General features: G+C 34.1%; 1 protein-coding gene across 1 annotated transcript; it reads left to right on the top strand.

Annotated features, from left to right (window-relative positions):
* Nucleotides 1-2,496: 2,496 nt before the first annotated feature.
* On the top strand, nt 2,497-13,915 carry LOC124366298 (methyltransferase-like protein). Its single transcript, XM_046822726.1, has 6 exons — nt 2,497-2,681; nt 4,220-4,372; nt 6,581-7,000; nt 8,233-8,346; nt 8,475-8,647; nt 13,744-13,915. Exons 1-6 carry the CDS (start codon nt 2,518-2,520, stop codon nt 13,890-13,892), a joined length of 1,173 nt encoding a protein of 390 aa, XP_046678682.1. The 5' UTR covers nt 2,497-2,517; the 3' UTR covers nt 13,893-13,915.
* The last annotated feature ends 1,061 nt before the right edge of the window (nt 13,916-14,976 follow it).

Genomic DNA, 14,976 nt, shown 5'->3' with positions numbered 1-14,976 from the left:
ATGAAATTCCAATAACCTATGATGAATGTTTTTTATTTCGCCAGCATATATTTAAAGATCTACTTATAGAATGCACATGTTATGTCTTGGAATACAGTATCACAACTCCACAAGACTAATAATAAAGCTTGCAATGGACCTATTTTCATTTTCTAAAACCGTCAATTTGTATTATTAGCACATTTTTTAAAGAATAAAATTTCATTTATAAGTTATAGAAAACATGTTCGCAATGATATATAGACATATCCACAATACAAAATGCAACCACTTTTAGATCACGTTTGTTGAAAACCCCGAAAGTAGTTGGTTTTGTCAGTTTATGTAAAAATGATAACATTGTAACAGTTCATAAACATTAAACCATTAGTGACAGTGACAATTTTCAAATAACGTTCTTTGAGATTAGAAAACTTGTTAAAGTTTAAGGTTTTGAAATCTGCTCTAACACGTTGTCCATTACCTGAATATTTTATTGGATCTTTGCACCGCTTCTGAATTTTTATTTTCTTTTCGGCCTCCGTATTGCTCTCCGATATCCTACATTCTCCTTCCAACTTGAGTGAAGAGTTGCAAACAAATTTGGCAAGTATAACCCCTATAAAGAATGCTCTATAGTTTTTTATGGTTTCAACAACCAATATTTAAACAAAGGGGTATGGGAACTTGTGTGTTGACCCTTCTAACAACTGCTGCACCCAGAAACCTCTAGGGGGTGTCCGGAACACCGAGGAGTCTGGAATATAGAAACTCTCGATACCAATAGGAGATTTCGAGGGCCCCCTCCGAGAAATTATGAAATATTAGGTTCTAGAATCGTTAATTTGCAGTACTTAAGTAATAAAAGGAGGGCAAAGATCAGGTCAGAGTGTATAGTTCACAGTAAATCGACTCTACCACCAATCACCAGGGAGTTTATAATTAAAATATTCTGAAATAAATACAGTTTGTATGAAGTATATTTAACTACAACTAAATCTAATTATAACATTAACAAAATTGTTGAGTTTAAATCAAAACCAAAGCTAAACCTAGTTGTCTACTCCTCGATAAAAAAGTATTGATATCTGAGTTGGAAGTTTGGCCACGAACTACCTCACAGGCTACAATACCGGAAGTTATATTAAAATTTTGTTCCTTTATTTTTTCCTTTCCACTTATAAAACTGTTCACTAAAAATAACTTCCAGTTTCATATCGATAACAACAAAAATATACCTGTTTTGATTCTTGACCTGTGGTTCACAAAATTTGGTACTCGTCACGTTATGGAGCTAATATTCATTATCTTGAGCGTGTAATTGTGTAAACCACTATTTAAAACATATAATTTTTAATACACATTAAATTGAGCAAGTTTTGTTAATTTACCTGTAATTGTTCGTTTAAAGAGCAAACCGCCAGGATGGTGTTGCCTCGTGGTGACAACGAATGACAACAAACTAACACAGGACAGAGCTCGGGAAACTCAGTTCCTACTGTGACAACTGATCACGTTGGCACTACTATTACAGATACTTTATATCGGACACTCGTCTGTCCCGAGAGTAGGAACAAGTTACCGAACCGAAAGTACCCGGTACAGGTAACTGCTAAAGATGCTTTTACGATACAGATATTTTACACATATACTGCCGTTCCTGGTAAAAAGTAATCTGACTCATTTAGCAGTAACAGTAGCTGGAACATGGACAGAACTGCACCATTTTAGGAGCACTCGGTTATGCATTATTCTATATCAGTAAGAGTGCATTTCGTGATCGGTTACTGAACGTACCAGGCACAGGCGAAATTACTATTATTTATTTTATTTTTGCAAGGCCTTTCAGAATCTAATATTACGTTATCAGGCAACTTAAAAAATAATGTTTTATTAATTTTCTAAACAATAAATATAAAAATAACATATGGTAACAGAATTTAGAAAAATGGTTGGCCACTATAAAATATTTAATGTTGTAGTTTAATTTTAATTTTCTTATGAATTGAGATGAGAGTGGAATTGCATTTCAATAGATATGATTAGTAATACGTTTTTCTAGATGTTAATTTATGTAAAATGTTTCCCAAGCATTCAAGTGTGTTGTGTTTGTAACTTCTTTTTGTAATCGAAAATGTTTATTAGAGATTACGTGTCCAGATTTAATACAGTGTTTTGCAATATCAGAGTTTACGGTTCTTTCATATTATATATGTGCAATGTGTTCTTTGAATCGTGTCTTGATGTTCCTTTTTGTTTGGCCAATGTATAATTGACTAGTGGTATAAATTTAAAATATTCCCAATACTCCAAGAATCGTCATAGTTTTAGAGATAATACCAATTTTAAATGAAAAATGGCGGCTATCGAGAAATGTATCAACCTATATTTATAATTTATTATTTATATAGTTTGTGAATACTATCACCCACAGAAGTTTGTAATGCTATATAAGTATAACAACCTAGCGAATTAACTACACCACAGAGAATTGAACCGCTAAGCTGCATGTTTTATTGTAAGCCAGCCGCTGTTATTATGAACAGAAAAGTTGAGTTTTTATTATGTGTTTACAAATTTCGACTTCAATTTAATCTAAAACGTCTGAAGAATAATGATATTAAAATGGATAATTTGAAAAGACCCATGTTTGGTGGCAGGTTTTTAGAAGACTCCAGTTCTGTTTTCCAGCACAACGCTTGGTATGAAATAACCTAAATCTCTATAATAATAGTACCTTACCTAGTTTTTGTTTATGGCCTAATGAGTATGATTAGGCTATTTTGCAGAGTATTCCTTATTATATATTTCTTGTAATAAAAGTATAGGTTACAGTTGTAAATATTACTAGACTAATATTATGAATTTTCAGAAAACTGTTGAATTGCAACTAGCCTCAGGTTAATATTTTTAACTTGGCTTCAAATGACTGTATTGTTGAATTTTGGGATGGAAGGTATTTAAGATGTGAATAAATTAGCAATATTAATTACATTAAGGCCTAAAAACAAAACGTTCTATTTCTTCTAAAAGAGGAAGTCCTTATTGGGTGCGATGAAAGGGTTAGTAGATTGGGTACTGGACTTAGTTCTCAGGTAGGGCGATAGGCCTTAGGAGGCTAAATCTCAGCATATGTTATTGTTAACATATACTGATGGTCAGGGGTATTTCAGTTTAGCCTTTTAGCGGAAAGGGGCTCTCACGTGATCTAAGCTTGAGTTTAGGTACTAATCGAGGATGTTTTTCTTTATTCGTATGGATTTTCTTGTTTGATTGTTAAAATCTGGGTACTTTCTGATTAAAAGGAAGTCATCTATCTAAAGCACGCTGCGGCTGTTGTGGTTAGGCGGTTTATAAACCTAAATCGCATATCATAACCTAACCTAACGTAAAAGTTAGTATTTATTGTGTAACTGCCCACCAAAAGTTGTTAAATCCTGTATATTACCGGACAAAACATTCCTCCTTATAACTTTCACTACTGGTGGAATGAGTGGAGAAGGCAAACAAAACTCGAGCAATGGGCATGGGAAAATTATGTGAATGGCCATATAACATTCAGCCTTATTGCATTCGTTCTGTGTTTTCAACAATGCTAATCCAATTTTTTCTAGCCAAACCTAGTATTCTAAATTAAACATAATTTTTATTGCAAATAGTGATCCATTAAATATATAATAGTTCTGAATAAAATAAGAGTTGAATAATACTTTTAATACTTACTTGATTATTTGACCAAAACATTGATTTTGAGTCAATATACCCTACTGATAGTTTTAGTTTGAGTTTTTATTCAGTTGTTTTGGTATCATGGTGCAGAACTAAGGCCATTTAATGTACGTCTATTTTTCAACAAAACCTCTAGTAGATCAAAACACAGTAGACCAAATAAAGCCTAGATATTGCATTACACGTATATAAGTTATGGTCATAGATAAGTTGAACTTTAAAATTGTAAAAATATAAATCATATTAATGAGGAGTATAATCATAGTAATAATAGTAATCATATTAATGCATAAAAATATACAATAGGTTAAACACTTTTTTTATTGTCAAGTATTTTTGTGAGAAATCGATAAAATAATGATGACATAACTAATTAGCAATTATGTGTCCATTGCCATCCATAATTAGTCTACAGCTGTTTGGTATATTTAAACTGTATTATATTAAAACTAAAATGTGTATTACAGTTTTGATATTTACTTTATCTGCATATATGAATGGTTTGTTTTAGGGACAATGTTGAGTGGGATGCTGAGCAGGAAGAAGCAGCTCGGAAGAAAGTTGAAAAACAGGCTGAAAAGAAAATATCAGATGAAACTAAAATATTGTTGACGCAAGAAACTGATAAGCAGTGGGACAAGTTTTATGACATACATCAGAATAGGTTAGAATTGAAATATTCTTTAGTCAGTAAAGGGTACTTTAGGATTATACCGACCACACCAGTATGAAGAACACAAATATAAATTTATAGAAACTAACATGATACAACGCAAAAACAACTCTTTAATTACAAAATTACAAACTTACAACGATTATCAATTGTTAATGGGGTCAGATTCCGTTATATGCCCCCAACGCTTAAACTTTTTTCAATGAACTTAGAACGTTATAAAACGATGTAGTTGAGTAACAGAACTAACATTCCATCAATCAACAAGCATTTCCAGGTATTGTGATCGGTATTGTTGTTGCTGTTATCTTATCTTTCTCGAGAATCCCGATTACGGCAGGCCGCGCGGCATCACATGATTATTTAAGATTTTGAACGGTACATAATTGCCTTTCCATTACAATTCAATTTATATTTCTGATCAGCCCTCTAGAATTTGATATTTTACTGATAGGTACTATCTCGAGGGATGTTTTTCTTTCGTTGCTATCAGCGCGGGAAGGTGCTGCCGAAGCCCGCGCTGATGGCCAGAGGCACTCGCATTTTGGGTGGCGGAGTGTGATCAAGAGTAAAAAGAAGTGTTGTGTGTTTTTTTTTCAATAAAGAGTTTAGTTTTTGTTTGCAGAATTGTAGGGGTAAAACACGGAAGTACAACAAAGCGACACACCAGCTGAATGGGCAGCGAGACTCTGCAATCACGTTATCTACTAGACCGCTCGACTTTGACCTCTGTCTGAGGATGGGGAGGGGTTTGCGATAAGACAGTTCCTGTTTTATATTGACGAAATATTGTTCTCTAACGCTAATCAGTAGAAGCAAAATATCAAATAACGATTCATATCTGGGTGTGGTCGGTATAATCCCAATGTACCCAGTAAAGTAATACATAACATAAACTTGCATATGACTGATAATTCACTAACAAAAACTTATGTAACATTTCCTAAGTGTTCATACAATTTTCTCTGGGCTGTAAATAATAGTAATTTTTCAGCATGAAGACAAATCACGTTCAACTACAAGGGCTATCCAGAGAGTAGACTTTGGTTTGATATAAACAAAAAATAAAGTACAAGCAAAAAAGTATTATATACATTAGAAAGTGACACTAAAATACTATTTCTCAACATGCAATTTTAGGCACTTATCATAGTGTTAAACTAGTTTTGAACTTCCAGCATTATAAAATTTTGCTACCTGAGACTTCAACCAGGTAGTCACACCCTCCCGCAGTTCCCCGTCATCATCAAACTGCTGTGTTGCAAGTCAGGTCTTCATTACTGGAAACAGGTGGTAGTTGCTTGGTGCAAGGTCCGGACTGTAAGGCAGATGTGGAAACACCTCCGACTTAAAAGCATCCGGGACATCTCGAGACCAATTTGCTGTGTGTGAATTTTACCCATCTTGCACGAAATGTATAGTAACCTAACTTCTGTGTAAGAATTTTGTGTAACAAACTCCATGAAATTCGAGGAAAACTAGGCAAGAGTTCTGTTATTGTAAATCAGCGATCTTCTTTAATTTTTTTAGCAACCTTAGAGACAATTTCATCGGTCACAATGCTTGGCCGTCCACTTCATTCGTCATCATGTACATTGGTTTGGTCATTTTAAAAACTAATGCACCAGTGACGCAATCCACATTAAGTAATCATATAGTTCCCATAAATTTCACCGAGTTTGCGATAAATCTTAATTGGTTTATTGTGCTAAGCCAATAAAAAAACTGTATTACCAACTGCATTTCACAATTCATGGGACCTTCAATTGCGTCACACATTTTAAACTGCTATTGTAAAACAACAAGAAGCCATTGAATGGAGAAAAACTATAACATCAAAACGGCCGTGATAGTACTGCCCCTGACTACAGAGCGAAACGTAATCTCCTTTTCTGGGTATCCCTTGTATGACACTATTACTAAGAAACTAATCAACACAAGTTCACTTGTTTTTGCGAAATAAATAACAAAATTCCAATTTGTCTACCAGCATTTTATTGTGATTTTTTATCAGTGAAGGATTGCTTTCATTAATAGACTGTGTACGTTCTACTCTTCTTCATCTAATGTTATTCAGTTGTATGTCAGTTTCTCAATTCTGTATATTATTGTGGCAAACTAAACATATCCTCATTTTTATGATAATTTTAGCTTTATTTTGTTCAAAAATCCTTTTTATTTATGTGTCAATGTTTTCAGGTTTTTCAAAGACCGCCACTGGTTGTTCACCGAGTTTCCAGAGCTTGCAGGGGACCAACAAAAATCTGAAACACCCGTTCGTGTATTTCCTTCCATAGAAGATAAAAAATCCCCAGAGGAGTTAAAAAGTAGGGACAAAAGTGAAGACATGGTAACTGTGGTGGATGTCGAGACATCATCGTGTAATAGTCAGCCTGCCAGTAATGTTTTGACTAGCAGTGACGTGCATGGTGAAGATAAATTGACAAGTTGTGAGAAAAATGAAAGGAGGAACTACCTCGAGATAGGTTGTGGTGTTGGTAACACAGTGTTTCCTATATTGGAATATAACATAGATCCTAACCTTTTTGTCTATTGTTGTGATTTCTCCAAAAATGCAGTGGATATTTTGAAGTCGCATACCAATTACAATCCTAGCAGGTAAGTCATTCGTTGGAATTTTGTTATGAGTTTTATTATTGAAAATTTGAACCTGTTTTGTCCAATGGTGATTTATGGGAACATGACACTTCATTGTAATTGAATATTTTGGAATCGGGTTGAAAATAATAATAATAGACGACATAATTTACAGTTGAATTGATTGGAATCTTAGCAGTGATACAAACAATTTAAACTGCAATGTTTCGTAGTTTAAACCTAAGATGTGTAATGCTGAAGTTAATAAAAACTGTTTAAATCTCATTTTTATAAATTCAGAAATTCCATCTATAACTAATAATCTTTAGTTTTCGATATTTTTAACAATTTAGCCTATAGATAAACCAAAGTGATTAAAAACTGAATAGTTCTCTAAATTCTTTTAATATGTTAAAAAAAATATTATTGATTGCTTTTCAAAGAATCAACAACCTATAAGTCATTTTATTTCTACAAATGTTTAATTTACTGGAACCTTTGGTTAATAAATATCAGTGTAGAATATTAGAGAATTTTATAGATTATAGCATTTGAAAAACCTCTACTTTATTATCTTAAACTAGACAGACCCTTGTGACATTTTTTAGATAAATTCCTGTTAGGAAATGTGTAGTATGTCGTTTTATTGTTTCTATTGTAGTAATTTCTTTTATTGCTTGCAATTTTTATTTATTTAGTCTAGAAGGTGAGAGCAACTTTGCACTGTACAAGCCATAACCTGGTTTTTCTTAAATTGATAGAGGAATTTTTCATAAGAAGAAAAACGGTCCCTGAGTGTATCGAAAGGGTTAAAAATATGAAACAATAATTATTTCTCACATTTTCTTAGCTTGAAAAGTCTACTGACAAACACAAAAATAATTATATTAGTGTCAAATAACATGATAAAGAGACTGAAAATCACTACTTTCGTTGTCTTTTTATGGTTAGTTGACAATGACAACTTTTTTATTTATTTGCTTCTGATGGTTGCATTTAAGTGTGTGAAGCTAAGAAAAGTCAGATATGAGAAAAAATTATCATTATATATTTTTATTCCTTTTGATACTCTCCCATTTTGATCTCCATTAAAACTAACGTACTGATGGTCGATTCTTTATAAGAAAATATTTCTGTTGAATTCAAGATATACTGGGTTTTCCGTTTATATAATGTAAATTTGAACTATTTGATTTGACTTAGAGCCATAATTTTGACAATCAATAATAATATTAATTAGTAACTTATGTCAGGTGTGAGGCGTTTGTCTGTGATGTAACGGCTGAAGAGTGGAACACCCCATTCTCTCCTGGCAGCATTGACATATGCACACTCATCTTCGTACTCTCCGCCATTCAACCCCATAGGTAAGTATTTAGCATAACTACAAAAACTATTTTTATTTATAACTTTAAAATCCTTACCTAATGTGGGTATTTACTTCAAAAAGTTATCATAAACAATTTATACAGTTTTGCCAACTTTCCATATCTAGGATGCAGCATGTAGTGGAGCAGTTATACCACTACTTGAGGCCTGGAGGCCGGGTGTTGTTCCGAGACTATGGCCGATACGACATGGCCCAACTCCGGTTCAAAGAGGGACAAATGATGGAAGACAACTTCTATGCTCGTAAGGATGGCACATTTGTCTACTTTTTTACACAAGGTAATTACGCTTAAAATGTCAAGTGTTTACAGTAAAACTGTTTTTTTGTTGAGCTTGATATAGTTAATCCTTGGAGTCCCAGCATCATACTGATGGGATATCTCATTAATGCTTGAAAAATGCTAGCACTCTTTATCTGTAGGATATTTAGTAAATATTTGCTATTTATTAATAAAGGCAATTTTAGCTTGTATAATTAATACATATAGTTAAAACGAGGATTTCTAATATTCATCAAAGAGTTTTTTAAATTGCTTCTCCCAATTGAGCAGATAGATGTATAATACAAAAGAGATATAAAGAGAGTGTTTGCAATTGAACAATTGATTAGATATTGAATAATTACACGGAAATGCAAAGTATGTTTAGTAAATATTTTTTGTTTATTACTAAAAGGAGATTTTCCCTGTTCAATCCAAAATTTATGGTTGATAAAGACTTTATTTATAATATTGATCTTAATAAAAATAAAACTATTCCCTGTAAGAGGAGTTTCAAAATTGTTAAAAAGTCTGAAGTTAAAGGGAAACATGTCGTAAGCGTAAATTATTGTCACAAACACTGTACAACATTTTATCAACTTCAGAATCATGCAAGTTTTCACACTCCATCATTACATAATGTAAACAAACAGTCAGAGAACACTCTATAAGATGAGCTATCAGCTGATTAGCAGCGAAACAAACACAAAATATTTTAAAAATCAGGTTAGCCACAGTATGAAAACAAAATTATTTATTTGTTAGTGGCATTTAGTCAGTGGTTAATTTCAGTGGGAACGCAAGGGAACGGCGTTCCCTTACCTCCCAAGAGTGCCGGAACGCAAGGGAACGCTTTTAAAACTACGAGTACAAGTTTTAGTTAAAAAAAAATTGTAGGTAGGATCAATATTATGCTATGCTTTGTTTGCGAGTGACTCGTAAGCAGATAGTAAGCGCCCGTACAAGCAGTTGTGAGCTGTGCTGTGATGAGTCTTGCACGGAATCAGGTAGTGGTTAATTTCAGTAGGAACGTAAGGGAACGGCGTTCCCTTACCTCCCAAGAGTGCCGGAACGCAAGGGAACGCTTTTAAAACTACGAGTACAAGTTTTAGTTAAAAAAAAATTGTAGGTAGGATCAATATTATGCTATGCTTTGTTTGCGAGTGACTCGTAAGCAGATAGTAAGCGCCCGTACAAGCAGTTGTGAGCTGTGCTGTGATGAATCTTGCACGGAATCAGGCAGGAGGAAGGTGACGGGCGAGTCATCCTAGTTCGCGCATGCGCGGCTGCGCCTCTCAATAACAAAGCAATACCCACCCCACCCCCTTCCTTTCCCCCTCCATTCCTTCACCGCGCCACCGCCCCAGTGATCACAAGTGTGTTGACTAGTTGACTTGACCTTGGTGTGTTTCGCGTTTAAGTTACAAGTTGCATCGCATCCCATCACGCTTAAGTTCGTTTTTGAGGTGCAGGTCGTTGATTGTGTTCGTGTTTATGCTTATTAGTGCTGGTGCAGCTAACAGAAAAATTGTTGATTTCTTTAAACCTAACCCTAAGAAACAAAAAGGTTATGCGAATAATGAGAACTGCAGTTCGGAAGCATTGACTACAACTTCAATTGTTGATCAAGATAAAAAAGAAGACGCAATCGGGATCAATGAGGATAATTGCGATTACCATTCCCCTTCGACTTCCTCGTCGGTCAAAATAGTATCCAGGTTGGTGGGTTTGGGATCTGATGCAGACGAATCTAAGGTTAGTAATGAAAATAATGATTTTGTTCATTGCTTTGAATTCATGAAAGACCATATGATTGCTCTAACTTGTGATGGTGCTTCAGTGCTACTAGGCAAGAAATCTGGCCTTGCTATACAGCTTACTGAAACGTTCCCCAACTTGTTCATTTGGCATTGTTTGAACCATCATTTAGAGCTTGCCGTGCACGATTCCATAGAAGAAGTAGCTGGAATCAATCATTTTAAGATATTCATGTTTAGTTGTTCACCGAAAAACAGCAGGGAGTTGGCAGAAGTTGCTAAAGGACTAGAGGAGCAAATGTTGAAAATCGGCCGTGTTTTAGATACTCGTTGGGTAGCCTCCAGCTTAATGGCGGTGAAAGCAGTTTGGACAGATTTTAAAGCTTTGTACAATCATTTCATTGAAGCATCTGAAGACAAACAAAGGGACTCGAAGCAACGTTCAACTTACAAAGGGCTTTGTAGTACATTATCTTCTACAACTTTTGTACACAACCTGGCATTGATGTTCGATGCTCTAGAAGAGTTATCGGATTTGTCCTTACAGCTTCAAAAATCAAGCCTCAACCTTATCCAAGCCCACAGTGATGTAACACTGTTAATCAAAGTGTTTGAAAACCGAGTTGAAAACATGGGTAGACGTTCAGTGGAAGCTAAAATTGCTATTGACGATTTGATGTTTCAAGATGTTAAACTTTGTGTAAGATCCAAGATACCCAGTATTCCAGAAAAACAGTTCTATCGGAGCCTCGCTAACAACTTGACTTCAAGGTTGCTATCATCATCTTCAAATGCGGCTGAACACTACACCAAAATCATGAATGACATCAAAGTGATCCACCCCATGTATTGGCCAAAAGACTTATCCATCACCTACGGAGAATGTGAGATCCAGCGAATCTGCTATAGATTTAAGATTAGCAGCTCTCAGGATATAATTAGAGACTTCAGACACTTCAAGCAGGGACTGAAGCCTATGTTAAGTGGAGAGAAACCTACTATTCTAGAGCAACCGCCGTCGTTTAAGAAACTGATTTCCATCATAAATAGTATTGCAGTGTCTAGTGCTGAATGTGAATGTGGGTTTTCTGCAATGAATCTAATTATGTCTCCTCTTAGATCTTCACTCTACATTAGCACTGTTTGCGATTTATTGCGGATCAGGCTCCTAGGACCTCCTGTGGCTAGATACAATCCCGAGCGACACGTCAAAACCTGGCTGGCGAAGGGACACCATTCTGCACTTGACACCAAGTCAAAACAACGAGGGCAGAAAACTTACCATGAAGACAGCATTGCATTGTGGGAACTTTTTTCCTAAATCTGTTTTTTAAATATCTTTTAGAATTTCAGAACATTAAGTTTTCATTAAAATAACTAGCCTATGCCTAACTTATAGTTGTGTTCTGAACTCAAGTTTCTGAGTTCTTTTTTGTACTTACAGTTAGTTTTGTGTATTGTTGTTTTGTTTCTTTTGTAGTTTTCACTTTAAAATATTAACAAACAACTAAAACTAAGTTTACCAACAGTCTTGGCATTGCCTTACAATATTATACTACAAATCCGTACATATTTGTTATAATAACTAATAAGCAAATAAAATAATCAACCTTAACTTTTTAAAACTACACTAAATTTAAAAAAATGAAACCGTGTTACTCCACTCTGTGTGTCATTTATTTTGTGTGTAATTAAACGCTTCCTTTTCCTTTCCAAGAAGTTGGTTTATTTTGAATGTATTAATATTGTTTTGTACCCATAAGGTATGCAATTTTTTTGTAAAATATGCAAACTTGTAAAAAAGCTGTTATATTAACAAACATCCATTTACATATTAATATGTATTATTATTACTACTGTAATGTGTATAAATAAAACTGTGAATAAGGCTCAATTTGTTTTTATTTTACCATTCATTAAAAAATTAATATTGGCGAGCTTCATTGATTCAAACAAAATGGTCAATGAAATCAAACCAAATATTTCTGGGAAATTTAAAGTAGGCAACAAGGTGTTAATGGAGTAGAGTAGAGTAGAGAGTAAACTCAATAATTTAAATTCATGTTTTTATTTTCTTACATCCTAATCAAGCACCTTAAAGAAAATAAACAGCATTAAAATATCACTTGGTATTTTATAAAAATGAATGTATTATTATGTCTGGGTGGCCTAAAAACAAAGGTTTACAGTTATAATTTTCAAAAGTTTTCCTGGGTGAGGGCCCCCCTCCTTCCTGGGGTGTATTCCATACCCACCGGTCTAAGCTTCCCGCTTTAAGAGTTCCCACACCTAAAATTTTAGAAATTAAGCACTGCATTTAGTTACTTAGTAAAAGACATACCAATGATATCTAATGAATAGTGGTATTTTATAAAAATGAATGTATTATTATGTCTGGGTGGCCTAAAAACAAAGGTTTACAGTTATAATTTTCAAAAGTTTTCCTGGGTGAGGGCCCCCCCTCCTTCCTGGGGTGTATTCCATACCCACCGGTCTAAGCTTCCCGCTTTAAGAGTTCCCACACCTAAAATTTTAGAAATTAAGCACTGCATTTAGTTACTTAGTAAAAGACATACCAATGATATCTAATGAATAGTGGAAATATAGTGAACAATGTAATGTGAAACCATGTAACCTGCACGCGACTCAGTGTTCGGTCCTGGTTGAGCACACATAACCAGCGTGTATGTGTACCTCAATGAGTTAAACATGTTACATTCACATTGAGTAAACTCTGACAGTAATGAAAATACCCAACATATAAATTTAATACTTCATAATGAGGTAATTACTACAAGATTCAACTAGGTTACACTTCTATATAAGCAAATGATTTAGGTTGTTAGCACAATCTACAAATTGCCGCACAAAACTGATTGGTACAGTCAAAATTTCAGACTCACCATCGCCATGTGGATGCAAGGTCTTATTTTCTCTTTTTAAAGAGAAAGCTTAAGGAATGTGTTGGAAAGTTTTAAATTGACAATCCAAAAAACAATCCAGTTCGTATACATGTTACTCCAGATATGAAATACTGTTTGGTGGGGTAAATGTGTGTGTGAAGGTGGGAATGGTGAATTAAAAATTATGGTAAGAAAAGTGACCAATGTATATAATGATGTTCTTAAAATACATTAAATGTTGCTACTATTTTCTTGGTATTGATTTTGACAACATTAATCAGGAATTTCTTTTATATACCAAAAAAGAGGTGACCTAAAACATCAGTTCCTGGGAAGCACTGAACGAAAGTCCCAAATAAAATCTAATCTTGTTTGTTTGAGTGTTTTATTCAAATTGAAAGTGCATTTTTAAAATATTTCATATTATTGGCCTTGATCTGAGTTGGAAATTGCAGAGGAAGTGCGGGAGATGTTCCGCAAGGCAGGATTTGAGGAGGAGCACAGCCACGTAGACAGACGACTCCAAGTCAACCGTTCTCGCCAGCTCAAGATGTACCGGATCTGGGTACAGGCCAAATTCCGCAAGCCTCTATCTCCAAGATGACAATAAATTGTTGGAAGGAAAAACAGTTTTTACCATACACCTTAACCCCCAGAAAAATACACACATAAGACGAAACACTTTATACATTAACAACCCACAACTTTTTAAGCTGTGCACTTGTTGATTTTAGTTCACTAACAATAAGACCTAAAACAACAGCATCTTTAGCACCCCAAGAGTCAGAAATAAGCATGCTTTAAGAAAGGTTAAGTTAGTATTTGTGATTAGAATCGCATAAAAATGACAGACAGGCAGGCAGATGTTAATAACATTATACTGTTGCTATTTTCTTTCTCTGGTAAAATCCTAATAATATTATAAATGCGAAAATGACTTTGTTTGTTACGCTTTCACACATAAACTATTCAATCGATTGTACTGAAATGTACTTGGGACATTTTTAATGACCCTGGTTAGCTTATAGTCTTGTTCTTATTTCAAAAATCCCTCCGGGCTATGCACCACTGGTCTCTAAAGTAGCAAAAAATCCCATCTTGGTTACATAAGTTGTGAAATATTAATTGAAAGAGCATGTTAAATATAAAAAATTTTTCTGTGTAAACATTGTTTTATGACAGCACAACCATATGTTTAATTAATTTAATCACTATTTAAAATTTTTTTTACATTTATAGTCTGAAAGAATAGAGTAAGCTTAATAGCTCGTAACAACACTTCTTATTTCAACCTTTTCTGCAAGCGCTGTTGATCACATTCTAAGAAAATATCCAGATAAGAAAATTAAGTTTTATAAAAATTATACTTTTAACTTTACATTTTAGCAAATATTAAGTATGCAATGATTGATCAGTACTGTACTGTAGATATCAAAGGCAAAGTTACTATCAAACTTTTATTATAACTTTAAAGACTGTTAAAAATCCCATCTTAGTTTTTTTTGTAGAAGTAGGATTCCCTGTAAAGTGTATGTATGCAGGGTGTAAATTAAGTCCTGATAAGCCGTGATATATTAAATGGATTGAGATATCGATGTAAAAACTTCACCAAACTTATTAAAATACTTTGGTAGATTTTTTAGAGGATAAAAAATTCCCCCCTTCCTTTGATAGGGGGGTAATTTTAA

The sequence above is a fragment of the Homalodisca vitripennis genome, chromosome 7 (assembly GCF_021130785.1).
Source record: "Homalodisca vitripennis isolate AUS2020 chromosome 7, UT_GWSS_2.1, whole genome shotgun sequence".
Lineage (NCBI taxonomy): Eukaryota > Metazoa > Arthropoda > Insecta > Hemiptera > Cicadellidae > Homalodisca > Homalodisca vitripennis.
The sequence above is the reverse complement of the archived record's forward strand: the minus strand, read 5'-3'. Positions and strand labels throughout refer to the sequence as shown.

Bases quoted from the DNA above. Each gene is read 5' to 3' on its own strand.
- LOC124366298 (XM_046822726.1), top strand. From the start codon at position 2,518: ATGAACAGAAAAGTTGAGTTTTTATTATGTGTTTACAAATTTCGACTT. The intron at 2,682-4,219 runs GTATGAAATAAC...GGTTTGTTTTAG, and splicing joins GTTTTCCAGCACAACGCTTG to GGACAATGTTGAGTGGGATG. The intron at 8,648-13,743 runs GTAATTACGCTT...TGGAAATTGCAG, and splicing joins TGTCTACTTTTTTACACAAG to AGGAAGTGCGGGAGATGTTC.